Here is a 19,794-nt window from a genome sequence, read left to right as displayed (position 1 = left end):
CTTCCAGCAGGCTGAGGGAGAGAATCAGGGAAAAAAGTAAAACCCATGGGTTGAGATAAGAACAGTTTAATAACTAAAATAAAATATAATAATAATACAAATGTAACAACAATAATAATTGCAATGAAAAGGAATATAACAAAGAGAGAGAAATTAGACCCAAGAGAAGGTAAGTGAAGCACAATGTAATTGCTCACCACCTGCTGACCAATGCCCAAGCAGTGATCTGCCCCTCCCAGCCAACTCCCCCCCAGTTTATATACTAACCATGACATTCTATGGCATGGAATATCCCTTTGGCTAGTTCGGGTCAGCTGTCCTGGCCATGCTCCCTCCCAGCTTCTTGTACACCTGCTCGCTGGCAGAGCATGGGAAACTGAAAAATCCTTAACTTAGGATAAGCACTCCTTAGCGACAACCAAGACATCAGTGTGCTATCAACATTGTTCTCACACTGAATCCAAAACACAACACTATACCAGCTACTAGGAAGAAAGTTAACTCTAGCCAGCTGAAACCAGGACAAATACTTTGCCACCCTAAGTGCAGTTGGAAGGATGGAAGTATTTAAAAAAAAAAAAAAAACACGCACCTATCCCTTTACCAAAGCAGTTTCCTCAAAGCATTAAGTTTCATCCCCAACATCACTTGACACTTAACTCTCACCTCCTCAGCTTTCAGCTCTGTGCAAGCAAAACAAATGAGGAGTCACCAGCATGATACTTTGGCTTGTAGGTTCCCCCCCCCCCAGCATCCTTTCAAGTCCTGTTCCTCAAGCACACTATAATGCTTAAAAGAACTCTAGAGTGCCATCCTACTGCCCTCCCACATGCGCATCTGGGCACTTTATTCCATACAGTCACAGAGTTTGTTAGAAGGGCTTTTAAAAAGAAGTCAGTCACCATTTCTCCTTTGAAGTGTATAGAGAAGAGCACAGAGTAGTTTGTCATATTCTCTGCTCTCATTAATGCTCAACAATTAAAACATATTCAGTATGGGTTTTTGCCATGATCTTAAAATATTTTATTGGTAGTATAAAGTTAGGAACATTAAAAGTCAGTAGATTTAAGCTGCAATACACCGACTTATGCATTCTGATGAAGACTACATTTTTTTTTTAACTTCTGCATAAGCAGTACAGATTACATAAATGCTTGCACTATTACAAGAGATACAAAGAACTAACCAGAATTAGTATTTCATCACATTCCTGTGAAAATATTTGTTCAATATTGACAATAAACCAGGCACTATCAGTTGTACAAGAGAAGTATGCAGGGAGGAGTTCAAACATTTGATTATTTTGAGGTAGCAAGGGAAGCAGCTGTTAGCCTCATAGACAATATCTGACTGTCCTAGATTAGAGAAGCATTTGTTTATTCCGTTCCCAGACTCTTAAGACTAAGAGATGAAACCTCACATCACCATACCACACTGGGAGAATGCAGTGCCCAACATTACCTCAGTGAAATCACAGTTTAAGTGAATCAGTTTTCTCCTAGTAAGGCATGATCTCCTGAAAAAATAGCTACTGAAAATAGTAAGAAACAGAACTATGACTAAACTATAATTCAGGATAATATCTGGACAGGTCTACTGCGTACTTCACATATCTGTTTAGCAAGACTGCTCTCTGAAGTCCAGGACACATTTTGCAAAATCCCGAGTTCAACAGCTTGAGTTAGTTGCTTCCTGTAGCTGAAATTCCTAAAGGCAGGTACATCATCCTTGCCACTGAACCTGATATTTGACACCAAGCCATTTCATTCTCAGGTCTCTCAAGCTTCAACGTTTTCAGCCTCTATTTCTCCACTACTCCCAAGCACTTTGGCCAGTGAGGGTGCCACATTTACAAACTCAGCTTCTTGCTTTACAGGTATCTGAACACAAACTGGTGGTTCTTCTGGAAGCTCTGTTGTTTGTTGCACGATCCTGTGCTGTGGCTCTGCCTCACTTGCTGCAGTTTCTGCATCGCATTCCTTGCTCTCCTCGTCTTCCAGTTCACCTAGGACACCATCGCTTGGCTGGCGTAAAACCTCGCACAGTTGCTCAGGCTCTGCACAGCATAGGCTCTCCATCTCCTGTGCAATTGGCATACTAGACCGGGTCTCTTGCTCTGAGAAGTCAAGCAGCTGGTTTGCTGGCTCTAGAGATTCCCCTTCTGGATACAGGGACTCCCGAGGCATTGCAGAAGTAAAGTACATCTCAGCCATACCATTTGCTACGACTTCCGAAGGTTCCACTCTCTCCCTAGCCTTCTGCGGAGCCTGCACAGTCAGCAGAGATGCTGTATCTACTGGACATGTAAGCTCAGTACTCTTAGCAGATCGAGGACTTATTTCAGCAAACTTAGCCCTGTCTGTTTCCTCCACAGCCTCAGCAGAAAGGTAGGTCTCAGTCTCCTCTGCCATCTGCACAGCACACAGTGGCAAGTTCCTTCCTATGAGACTCTCTCCAGTCTCTGCAGGAGGCTTGATCTCACAGTCTTGGCCAGCTGCAGTTTCACTTATGATTTCTATGAAGTTGAGAATATTTCTTTCTTGGAGAGTTATTCCAGCACATGGAACACAGGCCTCCGCCTGTTCATCAGGCTGCTCTTTGTCTGCAACAAGCTTAGCATCCTGAGCTGTGCATGTAACAGGCTGGGCCTCAGAAGCATGAGGAACAGGTTTTATTTTCTCTTCTGCATTACCCACTTTCTGTCTTTCTTGCTGGTTGTCCACCTGGGTTAAGACTTTAACTTCTCCTTTGGTCTCCCCATCTGCAGGGGCCACCAAGAAGTCCATGGAGTCCCAGGCTGCCTCCCATCTCTCAGTCATCCCCATGGGATGTGCAGCAGGGCAGGTCTCTGTGTTCACCTCCGCAGCATCAGCTGATGGCCACTGGTCCTGGCTCGGTGACTGCACCTCTTCAGAGCCTTGTTTAGAGACTTCCAGGGTTGGAGAGGAAGGCTGCGTATAAATGCATATCGATGTTTCCCCCGAGGTCTGCAAAATCGGCTTGGTCTCACTGGTCTCTTCATTTGCTTGCTCCACCTTTTGTTTCTTACATATCCAACAAATCACACAGCAGATCTGCTTGCTGAAATCACTCCCCATGTTGTCACTCAACAGAACCTGCAAGAAAGAACAACTGTGTATCACAACTGCTTCACAACAGTTTTTCCTTGTACACCAAGGGTTTGTTGGCTTAGTTCCTGCAGAGGTCTGTACACTCGCAGACAGACTGCAGGGTCCTGCATGAAAGGGCAGGCCACCCTTTACATCAGAAGCTGAACCGAGTTTCATACACCAAAGAACATCTTCCTACCACCTTGGGTAGGAAGACATTAAGGTAGAAGTGACAATAGCACCACTGTACCATCTTACCAGTTTAATGGCAAGAGATTTACAGCGCTAAGGCAGTTCAGAGTTCTGAACTCCACACTAATCGAGGATTTGCATCAGTCACCCAGGCATGTTTATTAATTGGCAAGGTAGCACTCGACACCAAGGAGCAGCTGGTGTTAATCCTGTTAAGTAACATAGTTCAGGTGCAGCATGTTTACAAGGGCAACTCCTTCAACTTGAAGGGGGAATTGAGTTTACACTTTCAGCTAGAGTCCCTATAAAATAACAACAAAACCAACCAAGCAAACAGTCTTTGTTATTTAGGATAAAAGACATCAACTGCCTGCAGTTGTTAGCCACAGAGAAAAAATATTTTCTTCTAGTTGAAGCTACATTGGCTTGTTTTCTTTCCAGGGTCAGTACAGAAAAAGTCAGTTTCAGACTATGGGGTAATCAAGACAACACAGCCACACCATAATCCATTAATTGTGTCATGCACCAAGGCCCAAGTATTTTGGAGCACCATGTTTTCCACCTTAAAAGCTGGCATCCAGCCTCTCCACCAGAAGCACAGCATCATATTTACAAGAACTGTTAGAAACATAAAAAGCTCAAGGCATTAAGTTAAGCAAAGTGCCCTTAAGCACCAAAATATTTCTGACGTTCAAGCTTATTTTCTGCCTTCCTATTGAATTACAACAGAACACTTCGCTTAAGAACCAGCATTCCCAATACTCACATGGTTTCTTCCAAGTTTCTATTTCTATGTTTCCACTTTCTTTAAAAAAAAGAAAAAAGACAAGAGAAAGTAGACCATGGAGCCCTCTCAACACCTAAGTACGCCCCTGAATACTTAATTGCAAATTAAACCAACAAGTCTACTTTCATTAGAAGGACCTTCAGTTGTGAATAACACTTCCAGCATCTGAAAAAAAACCCCACATACTATCATTTTAGGACACAAAGTGAGTTAAAAATCCCACAGGATGATCCCAGCCTCTTGAAATCTACACATTTCCCCAATACATTTGTTCTAACAGCAGATGCTGTAATTAACTTACTGAAAACTAGAGAACAGGATTAAAGATCTTAGATTAAAATGGTTACTTACCAGCCTATGACAAAAGCAACAGACCACAACAAAAACCTCCCAAGTACCTCTTAGACCTCAAGCTCAACTTAAATAGTACTGAGGGGTCACACAAAATCACTTCCCCCAGCCCCTTGAACATGAATTCCTCAAATCCTTAGTTCCCTCCCATTCTCATTCCCTTCTGGGAACAGCTGTTACGGTTACATCCTTTATTTTACAGCTGGAGGTGTTTTATTGGCCATTTCGTGTTGCTTTTTATCAGAGGGTAAAGTAAAAATAAAACGCAGCTTCTGTTTATTGCAAACGAGCGATCACTAGCAATATACTGTAACAACACGCTGTCGTAAAGCAAGACAGGCAGAGGCATACACCAGAGAGTGGTTTTCAAGGAGCAGGCTGTGTCGGCCAGTTTGGGATTTTCCTTGGCTCCATCTGCCATCTGCAGAGGGAGAGAATTCCAAAGTGTTGCTGGCTTCACTACAGTGGAAATGGGGTTGGACATCCTCTAAGCTGGTCTCCTGACGCCTGTGGCACCTGCCTCACTCACATCATTAGTAGGCTCTGAAATATTAGTACAAGGATGATGCATATATGAAATGGAAAGGCCGACTCTTGAGTAACAAATGGAAGAGTAGTGACAGCCCTTGTTATACTCAAGACCCAGCAGCTGATGCAGGAAGAATAAATAAGGTTTTCCTTCTGGATGTTTGTATTTCCTAAATAGGCCCCTGCATTTTGTGACTTCCCTAGTTGTGACTGCAGAGAAGTGTAAATCGTTTGAGGGCTTCTTTTCACCTCAGTGCTCAGAAAGTTTGAAATCAGGGTTACGGCTGCATTTTCCGTCCACATGGACTTTCTCCTCTGTTGTCTGTTAACATCTATTGCCTGCCAAGAAAAAAAGACCAAATCTGTGTCTTCAGTGTTAGTCATGTCCTTGGAGACCTTACCTGAATTACATGTCCTTACTAAGTGAGGAGAGGGCACCCTCGAGGCTTTTATGTAACTCTTCCTCACATACTTTTATGCATTTTCATAGTTCTTTTGCTTAGTGAAGAACATCACACCCCAAGAGTGAACCTGACCAGGCTCTGCAAAGTGCTGGGTTCATTCTTTCTTCTCCTCTCGTCTCTCAGGGCAGCCTCTGTTTTTTTACAAGTTTGCCTTAAACCATCGAGGGTTTCTTCCGGCTGGGCAGAAATTCTGTCTCCTCTCATAATGTACTTTTTTTCCACCTCCACAGCATGACATGGATGTTTCTGAAGGAGCCGGCATTCTCCCTGCCAAAGCCAGCGCAGGGTACAAAACAGTGCTGGTAATAAGCACAGCGCTAGTGCAGGTGGAGTCAGCATGTTGATACCATAGTACTAAAACTGAGCAGATACATTCCATTAATGCTAAATAGTTGCTAAAATAATAGACATGAAAGCTGGCTTTTTATTTATGGTTGTTCATTAACAAGGGAAGGGCACGATAGGTAAATGATCTTTTCCAATGGGAAGTAAATATGAAACAAGATATAAATATTTTTTGGTGAGATTTTTTGACAGGTTCCAGCTGTTTCAACAGTTTTCTCGGCCTATAAGTCCTTTAGTCTGCTTTCATTAATTTTCTCACGACTTTTACCTCCTGTAAGTATGAATATGACTAGTTTGGGCCAAATTCAGTGAAACCTGCCTCATCAGGCCCAGTCAGGGAAAAAAAAGGCATTCATTCAGAGTTGGATAAATAGCAAACCTTTGCATTAGGCCTGGAGAGAACCAACAGTTGCCTCTTTTAAGCCTGGTCCCCTGCATGAGCTCCCTCCACCTTCCGGATTTTTAGCGGGGGTAATATCAACCTCCTTGCCAAATAAAACCCCTGGCCACACCATACATGTCACTCATGACTTGCATCTTGCCCCACATGACACTCACCAGCTACGGTGCAGGCTGCATGTTTGATGTATATACAAGTGAGCATATTTAAGTAAACAGAAAAGGGAAACAAAACACTGTTGCATAGTATTGTTTTAATATTAGAGGTGCAGTTAAAATTGAACAATGATGCAATTACAGTGTATAAATAAACCACATGAGAAAGGTCTTCTATTACAGAATTGGAGAAAACCCTCTCCTTCAGGAAAGGGACATTGCATTTTTACACAAATAGACTTCCTTGCCTTCAAGGAGAAACACTACAGCTTGGACTTATCCAGAAGAGACTAGAATATAACCATCACAGGCACACATGCAAAAGTGGTAGATGGGGAAGCTAAGTAACACTTAACAGTCAAAGAAAATGAAACCTCAGCTCACTAACAGCAAGAGTAGGGCCAGCAGCCAAAGCACTGAAGTCATAAACCACCTGGAATGGATGGCAAATGAATTCAGTTTGTGAACAGAAGTATCCACAGGACATATACACTGTATATATGACAAAAACACCCTAGCATATTTATATATAAACATGGTTACATTATTTAGTAACTTTGAAATGATCCCATTCTACAATTGCAAGCAGGCAAAGATACAATGCTGTCCTAGGGGAGAATCAAGGTAGGTATGTTACAGTTTTATTACAACCATTTTGTTTCCTTGTTCATCACTGAAATCCATGGCATTTTACATACATACATGTCCTCCAACCACTTATTTCTACAGCACACAGGACACACGTTACTTTTAATGACAGTCTGCCAAGTTTTATGCTCCTACTTCAAGATTCAGGTTCAAGGCTCTCACTCTGGTCCCGCTGGACTGCTTCCGAGTGCTGTCTTTAGTCTTGCAGCACAGCTTGATCGTTCTCTTCCTCAGGCAGGGAGCCAGTGCCAAGGGTGCCGTCACTCATTTTCACATTTCTCTGTGCCACCCTTCAGCATCCCAGAGTTCTAGAGTCCTCTCTTTGGCCTCCATCATAAGCTCAGCTTCACAACTTCTTTGAATTTAATGTAGTGTCGGGTTTACACAGGAGACTGCTTAGTGCAGTGACCAATACAGCAGTTTTACAGACAGTTGATTTTGCAGAGAACAGCACAAATCTTCCTTATACTTTATTTGTTCCTCACACATTCAGTATCACAGCAGCAACAGGCCTAGACATTAAATCAACTATAAAAATATCTTAAGTGCATTTAAAATGAGAGAGGTCTCAGCTGAAGCAAAGCAGCTGCTGGCACCTACATGAAGAATTATTTCTCACCCACAGGTAAACAGAACCTCAGGAGCATCCACATACTTGAGCCACTTCCAAAAAGGCAGCTGTCTGGTTCCTTTGGGAAAGGTGAAAGGGCAAAACAGCTGGTCCAGTCATTTTTATTGTGACGCTCAACAAGATGCTGATCCAGAGAGGGAAAGATGGGGGAAAAGAGCATCAAGCTCACATCATCTCAGCAAGCCATTTCATAGACTTGTAAGGGAAGTGGTGCACAAATTCCCCATGGGACATCTGAAGCATCCAGATGATCATCAGGGAAATCTTTACTTTTGTGCCCAGAGACTTACAACTGCAGTACCGAGGATCCACAATTTAATCGTGGAGATAATTTACTTTGTATAAAAGTTAATGTTCTATTACACAAGACTGCATGGTGCAAATATTTTGAAGTGGAACATGGGCTTTGCCTTTGTGGGGTAAGTAACAGTATGAGAACTCACTCCAACACATCAAAATTGCTTTAACAACATGCTTTGACAATGTATTCTGACAGGTGGTTAATTACAGCAGTATTTCAGCAGGCACTACATTTACCCTTTGTTTTACTACCAGGTGGCACAGGAATATACACCATGCCTATCAACTAGAACTCCACCACATCATCTGCTGCAAGTTAAACACAAAGCAAAACAGTTAAGTATTACACACTTGTTTTAGCACGCATCCAGACAAGTTACAAACCCCCTGCCCAAAGCTCGGCCCACTACTTCTCCACAGATCCCTGAACATTATTTCCATTCAGTTTCTCCTCACACTATTCCCTCTTGTTGCACATGCAAGATACCAGTTAAACACCATTTTAAAAGATTTTTACATCTATATGCTTGTGACTGTATTTAAATGTCGTAACTTGGGTTTGAGTCTTGACATGTTAAAATAGTAAAATAAACAAGAGAAGTCTCACTTTACATTTCCTTAGTCTTTAAGCATGCTTTTGCCTTTACAGCATTGGAGAAGGATACACACACTTCCCCTGTCTGGTGGAGCCTACAGCACTTGTCTTGCAAAAGCTTAACTGACTCAACAGACAAGCTATGAGGGGATGCATTGCTGTGTCAGAGCACTCACAACAGGCCCACAGCGCTCAGACATCAGTGGCAAAAATCACAGTGCCCCACAGCTGGCCACAGGGTGCTGGCTGAACAGCCTTTTGCTTCTGCTCTGCCAACTGGCCAGAGCTTCCACAATTCAAGCGTCCTGTCACCTGTAAGCAGATCTGCTCCAACAGCACATTGAGATACAGATGGATTCCATATCCCGGAGCAGGGCCTGGTAACCTGCCAGGGAAGCACAGCCAAATTCCTTGCCAGGGCAGTCAACCAGGTTGCCCATGGGCATTATGAGGAGGATGTACCAGCAGGGAATCAGCTCCCAGTTCCCACACTTCCTCACTCAACCTCTTCCTTCAAGTACATCCATGTATACGGACTTCAGTGATCACAATCAATATTCCAGAGCTTTCAATAGAGAGAGAAAGAGACCAAAGGCTTCAGTGCAAATCAAGCCCCATTGCTAACATGTCTGCCCAGCATGAACTTAGCACTTGAGCTCTGTTCACACTTTAATAGACAACAAGATTCTGCATTTTGTGTCTCATGTAGCTCATATCAGACCCTGTTCTCACCCCTCTCTAATAACTCTATTCAATAAAGTCTCCAGATGTTTTGCATATAGGTAAGCCAAGCTAGCTCACACCTGTTACAAGAACTAACAAAGCCTGGAATCATAGACTGACTGGACGAACAAGCAGTACTGAAAGCAGACATAACTATCTCTTTAGACCAATGACAATTGCAGCTGAAAAAGATGTTTTTCTCCAGAAACCTTGAAGCACACCCCACCTAAGAAGTGTGTCCTGGACTAAGCATAAACAGGGTTAACAAATAGATGAAACAGTTATGAGACAATCTAACAGCACACTAAGTGAAAGAAGGTATTTTTAAAAAAGAAACTGCTTTCAACAGAAATGAAACTTCAGAGCATATGGTTCAAAAAAGCTTTGAAGAATCCATGTTGCAAACATCTTTTCCTTTTCAAGCTAGAATGTCAAAAGTGTCAGTTTGACAATCTCAATTAGAGAGCAAGACCGCTTTTCACCTTATTACAGTTATTATCACAAGGACTTGTTGTTCAGTCACTGCAAAGAGGCCACAGTAATTGCAGGAGAGCTACATTAGCTCAGCTTTTAGAGTGGTCTTTTTTTTTTTTCCCCCCATCCATTATCCAATGTGACTCCTTGGGTCTAGTTACAGCATTACAGAAAAAAATGACTTTGTTGTAATTGGATGACTGAGGTTGAAAACACTCGGGCTAGAGTGCCAGCTACAGGGTTCAGGTTTCTTTGGGTCCTGCATTGTTTTCACAACACTGAATCTAACCACAGCTTTCATACAACTGCATTTACATTAAAGCTGCAAAAACTGTACAATATCTAAGTGCCTATAACCAAGTTTCAGTAGTAGAGGGCTTGATGCATTAAGGAACTTCACTGATGGTTTGGAAATATAAAGTATTTATTTTAAACTCACATCATATTCTTCAGCTTTTAACAGACAATTCTAGTATTTACACAGTTTCCCAGAAGGCAGTTACTCATGTAACAAAACAGAACAGGATCAGTCCAGTTACAATATACACCTGCTAGGAGGAGGTAGCTCAAGTCACTAGAGAAATGATCCAGTACAGGCAAATGACATCATTAATGCCATTTATGAGCAACAATATGCATACCTGCTATCGTCCATTAAGTACCACATTATGCAATGGACAGAAGGACAACATATTGCTAAGGGGAAAACCCAGCCTGTAGTTAGACACAAAAGATTATGCAGTTGCTGTAAACCTCCCCCCCCAATTCTCTTCCAAAAATCAGCAAGTTTATTGACCAGGCATGGCAAGTCAGGTACCAAGAGACTGTCAGATGACACCCATCAGCTTCCAAATGCAGCAGTCTGAAGAATAAGCTCCAGTCTTTCCCCACTCCATGGCCTGCAATAGAAACAGAGCAGAAATACAGTCTGCATGTCTCAGGCCAGAGTATGCAGTTTTACAGAAAATTAAGCCTGCCTATTTTACTCCTAAACTTTTCCAAGAAAACTTAGCAGTGCAGGGACCCCCCCTTTCTCCAAGGCTGCAGCCTACTGTTCAGCAGTCAGCAGCACTTGTAAGGAACATCACTGTCAGAAGATGCCCTTTGTTCACAAGTCTAACCCCACAAAGAGTAGGTCTCAATCTGGTAAAGAAGCTATTGCCTTCCAACTGTGTGTTGGATAGGAGACACCATGGGAAAACATATACAACAGCATGGACATTTAATACAATGGGGCATAGCAGACAACATAAAAATCTAATGTCTAAGATCTGGTAACATATTAATAATTATATTGCACATAACTGACTCATTTAATACAACTGGAATAGTCTCATAATTGTTACAGAAACTGTCTCCGGAGAACAATTGCAAACACCTATCAAGATCATCCTCATAAGTGAACGATGTTGGCAGCAATACAAATCGCCACCTACCAATGCAGCTTCTAAATCTGTTAGGGGAGTATACATCCTACTGCTGACAATAAAGGAACTGCTAAATGCAGTTAGGCTTTTTTATTATTTATTTGTTTCTCCCTAATTACACTTATTTCTATACAACAGTGATGGCAGTCCATCAGCATTTGTTCATTCACTAGAGCATTTCATGATGCCAAGTCAGGCTTAAAAATAGACTCCTATGTGTTATGGAGCTCAGTTCGGATACTATTTCTTGCATAGAACATGAATGGTTATATGGATGAATTTATCTTACAGCTCTCCAGCTTGCTCTTTGTTTCCCAATGCACTAAAACTGCATCTGTAATCATGCAGTAGATTGCAGCAGGCTATTAAATGATCTGTTATACAGTTCAGCATCCCAGGCCAACTTCCATGTGCATGCAGGATGCTAAATGATACACCCTGACCAAAACTTCTGTTTGGTTCCTTTACATCTACGTGCTTACAGACACCAGCACTCTAGCTTGAACTCTGGCCCTCACACTCCTGGAGGGTCAAAACTCAGGCTTTCAGCAAGGCAGAGTCTCACAGTTGGATTAAAAACACATTAAAGCCATTTTGGGGGTTGAGAAGAGGTTAAACTGTCTGCCTAGATACAGCTGCAACTAAGCAGCTCCACACCAGTGTGGTCACTGTGCTGTGACCTATATTTAATTAAGAGGTACTTCCACAGGGACAAAGAGGCTCCTGAGGTACTGCTCTGTTAAAAGGCCACAGAGTCAGAAACTGGCAACAGTACTATGCAGATAATAGCCTTATCCCAAATTTCAGACTCATCTCCTGTTAGCAGCTGTCAAATGTCACTTGTACACGTAGCACAGCCAGAAGGGCCATAAAGGAGTTTTCTCCATCAATTCAATGGCAGCTTAAGTGGTCTGTAGAAAGACAGGTCAGTTTAGGATGACAAGCCTCAAACTGGGAACAGGATGCTGATGAAGAAGTGACATCTGGAAGTAATAAATGTGTACATTTCTAGATTTGGGGTGAAAAGCTGCATTTTCTCCTTCCAGACTAACAAGAAACCTAGATGATTTCCTGACTTTTAAAGACAAGGCAATATATGAGCTCTACTTTTTGTGATGAGGCAGGAATCCTTCCTATTATATTACCATTCATTTCTGGGGTGGAGATTCGGACTCAGCACACCATGGCTAAGACCAGGACAGGGGCATGAATTACACTTTCTAATACATCCCACTTCTCTGAATCCAACTCCTGCCTCTCCAAGGACTGCTGTTCCTCTATTAACTGTCAATTTGCAACTACAATAGCATGACATTTCAAGGTAACTCTACTGCAAATGCATTGACATTGCTTGATTTCAAATTGATATACCTCAATTTGAGTCTATTTAAAAACTCTAAACAGCTGTCACCTAAAATTAACCCAATAACAAAAGTTGATAAAAAACCCAATATTGCCAACAAAACATCCCATGCCTTCTTTCTCCTGTGATGATTACTTTAATTCAGAAAGCTCATTTTTCCTCACTTATCTTAGAATGATTAGGGAAGTGTCTTCACCTACACAGTAAATATCAGTTCTACTAAGATGCATCATACTATACGCTCCAAGAGCGAGAAACTAAGTGGTACACCCTTAAATGTGGTTTAAGATTGCCACACAGTTGCTGCAGAAACTGCACCCTCAAGAACTCTCAAATACATTTTGAGACCTACCATGTAATGCTAATGGCAATATGAATCATTGCCTAATTAGGCAGCTTCTAACAAGCTGAAGAGACCAGCAGCCGTCTAGTATGGTCCCCTCTCTCCAACATACTCAACTTGCCAGATTGTTGCTAAACACATATGCTAGTCTTCAAAGTTTGGTCTAAAAAACAGGTTAGTCAAAACAAATGCATCTATTCACAGCAGTACTGAATTCCATAGCCAATGCTTTCACAATCAAGGGGGGTTGTATCTTTCCTATTATCTTTATTGTCCCTTGTTTAAGCATTTCAAAGCCAGAACTAAAAGAAAAATCAATAGCTCAAACTATTTTCTTGTATTCATCAGTACAAGAACTTACTTGGTGGCTTTCAAAGTTACAGGGCTAGACTATATAGTAAGCAGAGAACACAGGCACCAGCTCTCACAAACTGATTAAGCAGAAAGCCCAGGTCCTGTAAAAAGGTGTTTGTGTTTGACATGTTCCAAACAGCCCCTGTAACAGGGATGGTTACTCAGTGTGTCAAGCTAAGCATCTTGAAGTCTCTAGGCCAGGGTTAAAATTCAGCTTTGGAATGAATACTCCTATGAAAATTCAACAGCTGGTCAGCCACCAGCAGGAGAATCATCAAACCTGTCGCTCTTCCTGTGTCTAATCAGTACAGTGCACTATGCCACCCACCACCTTTTCTGCACACTTCCTAAAATAGCTATGCTGTGACCAAACATTTGGTGATTGAAAGAGTATCCCTAACTGCGTCAGCACACTCTCCACAAATTGTGGAATTGTCTTTCACTGAACCATTGTATTCTAATTTCAGATGGTAATAAAGAGGAATCCTAAAATCCCCTAAATATAAATGTACTCTGTGCTCCAGCACCAGTAACACATCTAGCATAAAACCTACAACATCCTACTATTAGATTTCAAAATGTAACTGAGTTTAGGACTAACTGCATTGCTTGAACCCATGAAATTAAGTTTGAGGCCTTGCCATTTATATCGGGTCAGAGCCTACCAGTACTTTCTCACTTTTACCCAAGTGTCAGAACTTGCTGAAGTACAAGAGATTATACAGATAATTTACACAGAAATCAGGGTACCGCTCACCTTATAAAAGGTGCAGTAAGTTCTCTACAGAAAAACTGCACATCCAACAAAAACTACCTTTATATGAGCAAATAACACTTGCAGCAATATAAGCATCTTCTCAGGTAGCCTCTAATCTGATAGGGGATTTCATGAACTGCAACTGCTGATGGTTTGCTTTGTTTTCCTTTTCCCCAACTACAGTTATTACTGTCGAGTTACTATACAAAATGCACAGCAATTCATAAATGATTGATGGCTACAGTAAGCTTTATAGAGCAAAATAGCAAACTGAATTATGCTGGTGATTTTAAAAGAAAGAACAAAAATTCCTACAAGTAAGGTGATCCTTCTGAATCACTTTAACACTGAAAATTGTTTCTCAGGGATGTTCCACTCAATAGCCTGAAGAGTCCCAGATATTAATGAAAAACAGGAATTGTTGAATATACACACATCTATAACTGACTTTGTGCTGCAAGATTTGTCCTATTTGTAAACAGCACATGTAACTAAATGGATACTGCTACAACAGGTTCTCAGTATGAAGAACAGCAGGGAACATACAGAAGTATTAAGCAATTAAAACAGGACTGTGAACATGCACTCGCAACATACACAGAGCTTAGGATTCAACATACCTGAAGTGACAGATTCAGGTAAGGAGGCTGACAAAGTGGCAGTTCTTGTCAGCACTGTCACAGGATGAAGAAGTTCATTCCATCTTTTTCAAATCATTCATTCACTGCACAGAAAAAAAGTACTGTAGTATAGGTGAAAACATGCAAGATACCAAAGGTTTTGCTATCAGTGGAAAGCGCAGTTATGATATGAAAGGTGTTGAGGTTGGGCTGTACTTCCACAGAATCAAAAAACTTGAAGGTAACAAAACAAGCTAAGTTGACAATTTTAAATCAAGAGCAAGTTTGCTATCTACTAAAACCAGGCCAGAATTTCACTAGTAGAGGGGCTTTTTTTAGTACAATGAAATCATCAGCTATGCTTTTAAAAACAGAGACAAAACCAACAGTTCAGCTGCATATTTTTAAACGGAAGGGGAGTGGAAGAAGGCCACAGAATTTTTGTTGATAAAAGAGGTTACAGACAGAGAGTGTGCAGAGCTGGCAGTGGTGAGAAAGGCAAAAAGAGACACCAAGGAAGACTGACTGAAAGAACAGAGAGAGTTACAGCAACCAGCAGTCAAAGGATTGGAGAGGTGCAACACCGATGTTGAAGGAAGAGGGGAAACAGCCAGCTTATTTGGTTCCAGTTAATATTAAAGGTAGAGGAAGTACAAAGGGAGGTAGGCACAACTAGTGCACAGATATTAAAGAAACAGTACCTGCACACCGAATGGCCTCCTGAGGGCAGCACAGCTATCTTGCACTTTCAGTCGTCAAGTTTCACATTTTTCTCAGGCTTCACCCACCTCATCTGGAACTACCCAGGTCATTGAAATAGAATCTGAAAAAAAAAAAAAAAAGATGAAAACTTTAATGGAGAACAGATTGATGGCATTTCCTGGGGTTAACAGGGACACTCTACAGAAACAGTCACATAGGAAGAACCCAGAAACACAAAGCCTCCCAATTAACTGCACACAAGAGTAATTGTGTGAACAAAGCCACAAAGGACTCTGGACCATGCCTTTTCCCTTCTCTAGCAAGCCAAATGAAAGCTGGCTTAGAAGAAATAATGACAGAACTGTCAAGCAATTTTGGAAAGAACAGCTGGTAGAAATGAATAGAACTTCAAAAACTAAAATAAAATTAAAGAGGGCCTTCATCACCATAGCAGAGAAAAAACTGACTTTCAGGTCAACAAGAGTGCCTAGAATTGTATGGAAGCAAGGGGAGAATATAGTTACAGAGCTTATAAATCTAACTAATCAAGAATTGTATCTCACACTTCAAGCTTGCTTTTCAATCTCGCCTTGATTGCAAGAGCGAGCTTCTTTCCGCTTAGGTGCAATCTTCAAGACTTCAACATCACATCTATTAGATCATTATGAACTCCAGGCTTGGTTCATGAAGAGTTCAGCTGAAAAGACAAAGTCAGTCCCCATGTTTTTAAAAGCATGGCTGATGGTTTCATTGTACTAAATGCTTATGCCCAGCACAGGGCACCCACTTTGTTACACAGCCCTGCTCAAATACTGCAGTGACTTGACTGAAGCATCTCCAAGTGAATGACTGAAGTCTCCTGCTACAGGTTATGGGGGCAGCTGTACCGGCTGTTAACTGAACACACACCCAAACACATCTCTAAAATTATTGAAGAAATTCCTCTTTCCCATATTTTTGGCATAGTTATCTGAAAGCATGCCAGGCCATACAGTTCAAGAAACCAGAGATTCACAGACACCATTTATAGCATCAGGTGTACACTTGGCTCCTAATCCAGTTACCCCTCACCTGCAGCTATCCTTTCAACAGCACACAGATATATCCTTTGGTTTACACTTCATCTATTCTATACTTAACTGTTCAAGAAAAAGCGGTTCCTCTAAGCAGAGACTGCATTTAACTAAAGGCACTAGGAAAATATACTTCAATTCCAGACCAGTAAAGTACACAGTGTGGATGCATAGAGCCAACACTTAATTAAAACTGCTAAAGAAAAGCCCACTAAGGAAGAGTTTTTAAAAAGTCAGGATAAGGAGCTAAACTACATTACTGGTACGTAGCACAGGCTCAAGACCAGAAACACGGACACAACAGCGTGAACCTTTGCTAAAAGGCGGCACTCTCACCTCACTGAGGGAGCACACCCCCCGCTGCTGACCACCCGGGCCCACGGCCACCAAAACCAGCCCACAAACAGCTTTGCCGAACCGAAAGACAAACCCACCAGTCCCTCAGCAGAGACCCCATCCCCGGCAATCACCAACCTGTGCAATAAAAGAGTCAATTGTGGGCCCCCCCCCCCCGGCGGTATTTGTACCCGCCCGTGGCCGGGGAGGGAGGGGGCACTTCCGATCCCCCGGAACCTTCTGGAAGGTGGGCGGTCAGGCGCGACTGCGCATGCCCCTGGGGCGCTGTAAAAAGGGGCGGGGCCCCCTCTCAGCGCGTGGGTCTGCTGTGTGTGGTTTGGGGGAAGGAAACCACACTGCTTCGTTGGGGTCGGTGAGGGAAAACTTTAAGTGAGGGGCTTTTTGGCAAGAGCAGGGTCTGTATATGCAGTTAATAAAGTCTCCTTTTTCTGTTTTGGGTCTTAGGTTTTTTTAGTGTGGGTTTTTTTTTTCTTTTTTTCCTCAAAGTGCTATTTTTAGTTTTAAGAGCTCTGCCTCTTGTTTGAGGGGGGTTTGGGTAGTGTGAGTGAGGGAATGAAAGGTTATCCTGAGGTAGTTAAGAACACCTGGGCTGTGCTTAAATTAAGTGTAGCTGGGCTGGTTTCCTATAGAGGAGAACAAAGAAGGAGTGTTTTAAGATTGCCGAGGTAGGAAAATATTTCTTTGAGATTCATGTTAATTAGTAGTCATTATGTGCATGGTATGGATACTGGTGTCTTTATTGTTCTGCCTAGGTGATTTCTCTAATGTGTCTGGTATGTTTTCCTTTCAGATCTGAGAGATGGGCTCTCCTTTCCTTTGTAAAAAAGGAGAGCCCTGGTTGCTTGAAGACTGATCAAGCTCCAATGTTAATCAACTGAGCAATCAGCTGGATAAGCAAATGGCTCATGCGTGGGTTTACAAAACTAGCAGTGTATGCTGGCTTTATCACTGTAACAATGTAATTGCATTTTTTGTTTAGTGGGAGATGTCCCTTTTATATGGTAGTAGGCTTAGCAGGTGGAGCAGTTCAGATGGAGGAAAAAAGCGTATGTCTCAAGGTGAGCTGAACCTAATATGAGATAGGAAAAATACAGATGCTGGTACTAATAAAAATAATGTACTGGGGTTGTATGATGATATTGAGAATTAATAATGCAAAGTCAGGTAGAAGAGTGAAAGATATGAGGCTCTTATTGTCCAGGAAAGAAAAAAGTAATCTGTTGCTGTTTTAACTGTATCAAATAAACATCAGGCTGTTTCATGTCCTTGTAGGTGATTTTTGTCCATTTCAGTGCAATGGAGGAAAAAAATTAACTTAGCATAAATGCAGAGAGAGGGAGAGCACGCAACCTTGGAGGATAATAAATAATTCTCACATTCTCTCACTTCTAGAGTTGCTGGAGATATAGAGTTTAATATCAAAACCTGGGAAAGAGGGTTGGAGAAAGTGAAAGTTCACTAAGGTAAAATCTCCTTAGACTAAGGCACTTAAATTATTTACTATCTTGTTTAGAAGATCATGAGTTCTAGTGCAGGCATGAGAGCTCTGTTCAAAGATTGGAAACTGGAATGTAACTAACTTTATCTGGGACATGAGGTAGGAAACTGAAATTGGCAAATATCAGGATATGGGTGGTGAAAAAAGTGTGTTCTAAGTATTATTAGAGACAGCAGCTATTCAAAACTTGATTCTTGCAGTTCTGTGAACTTAACATGCCTGTTAAAGCCTGGCTTAACTTCCACTTGTGTTGAGGTTGAGGGTAAATTTTGCAAGAGGACTTAACTTATTTTGGTTCTTCAAGGGCAACCAAGTTGGTGAGGGGCCTGGATCATAAGTCTTATGAGGAGCAGCTGAGGGAGCTGGGGCTGTTTAGTCTAGAGAAGAGGAGGCTGAGGGGAGACCTTATCACTCTCTACAACTACCTGAAGGGGGGTTGTAGTGAGGTGAGTGCTAGTCTCTTCTGTCAGGTGGCTGGAGATAGGATGAGAGGAAATGGCCTCAAGTTGAGGCAAGGGAGATTTAGGTTAGATATTAGGAAAAATTTTTTTACTGAGAGGGTTGTCGGACATTGGAATAGGCTGCCCAGGGAAGTGGTTGAGTCACCATCCCTGGAGGTATTCAAAAAGCGAGTGGACGGGGTACTTCAGGACATGGTTTAGTGGGCATGGTTGATGGTTGGACTCGATGATCTCGAAGGTCTTTTTCAACCTAAATGATTCTATGATTCTAAGTTACAGGGTCACGGAGTCCCTTTGTGAAATAGCTTATGAAGTGGATTTTCTGTGTATGCTCTTAAGACCTACTTAGATAGGCCTGGAAATGAGATCAAAGGTTTTGCCATGACAGTAACTCTCTCTGTTCTCTATGTAGGCTGTAATTGAGGCTTATTTGGTGAAAGTTGAAAGTCTCTTGTTCTGATTTCAAAACATGCATTAAAATAAATAATGTATACCTGTCAGAAACTTAATACTTCCATAAGCCTCAGGTATTTGTGCCAAGCAACTAGCCTGTGTGCAGACTAACAGAGCATTATGCAGTGTAAGCAGTTGCTCTGTTGGAGAAGAGGCAACTGACATCTCAAAAATGGACTTTGCATTTAATTAACATATGCTAGTCAAGCCATACATCAAGTTGCAAAATCAATACAGCCTGTAGGACAAAAGGCTAGTACCATCATGCAGTTTTAGCCAGCAAGGAGACTCAAGTTTCATCTTAAAGAAGAGTTGCTTATTGCACATAATTAGGCTAATGTATATAAATCTGCAAAATACTGCCTACTTTTATTAGGCAGAAACTGCTTTAATTGGAAGGTGCAGTTTCAGCTGTAAAGAATTGAAAAGTGTACTAAAATAACAGGCTTGAATAGATAAAGCTCTTGTGTAACTGAGACATCACTTTCTGCCAAATAAATGAGTTCTATGCTGATGTGTCTCCCCTTTTTTGCAGTTGTCACTGCTGAGTGTGAGGCTTCTTTGGCTGTTTGTTGAAAGTTATATCCTGCAGTTTGTTGATGAGCTCTTCATCTGCCCTGAGATGCTGCTTTTAGAGATGTGAGAGGAGTGACTGTGAAAAAGATGACTTCAATCTGCAGGAC

At 41.8% G+C, this 19,794-nt stretch overlaps 1 protein-coding gene across 1 annotated transcript; it reads right to left on the bottom strand.

Moving 5' to 3' along the window:
- Nucleotides 1–1,778: 1,778 nt before the first annotated feature.
- Nucleotides 1,779–14,672, bottom strand: LOC115345250. The gene is made up of 2 exons (XM_041125040.1): nt 14,568–14,672; nt 1,779–3,116 (listed from the first exon to the last, which is right to left on the bottom strand). The coding sequence occupies exon 2, from the start codon at nt 3,096–3,098 to the stop codon at nt 1,779–1,781; it is 1,320 nt and encodes a 439-aa protein (XP_040980974.1). The 5' UTR covers nt 3,099–3,116; nt 14,568–14,672.
- Nucleotides 14,673–19,794: the final 5,122 nt, after the last annotated feature.

Source organism: Aquila chrysaetos, chromosome 8, assembly GCF_900496995.4.
Source record: "Aquila chrysaetos chrysaetos chromosome 8, bAquChr1.4, whole genome shotgun sequence".
Taxonomy (NCBI): domain Eukaryota; kingdom Metazoa; phylum Chordata; class Aves; order Accipitriformes; family Accipitridae; genus Aquila; species Aquila chrysaetos.
Note: the sequence above shows the minus strand (reverse complement) of the source record. Positions and strands in the feature narration are given on the sequence as shown.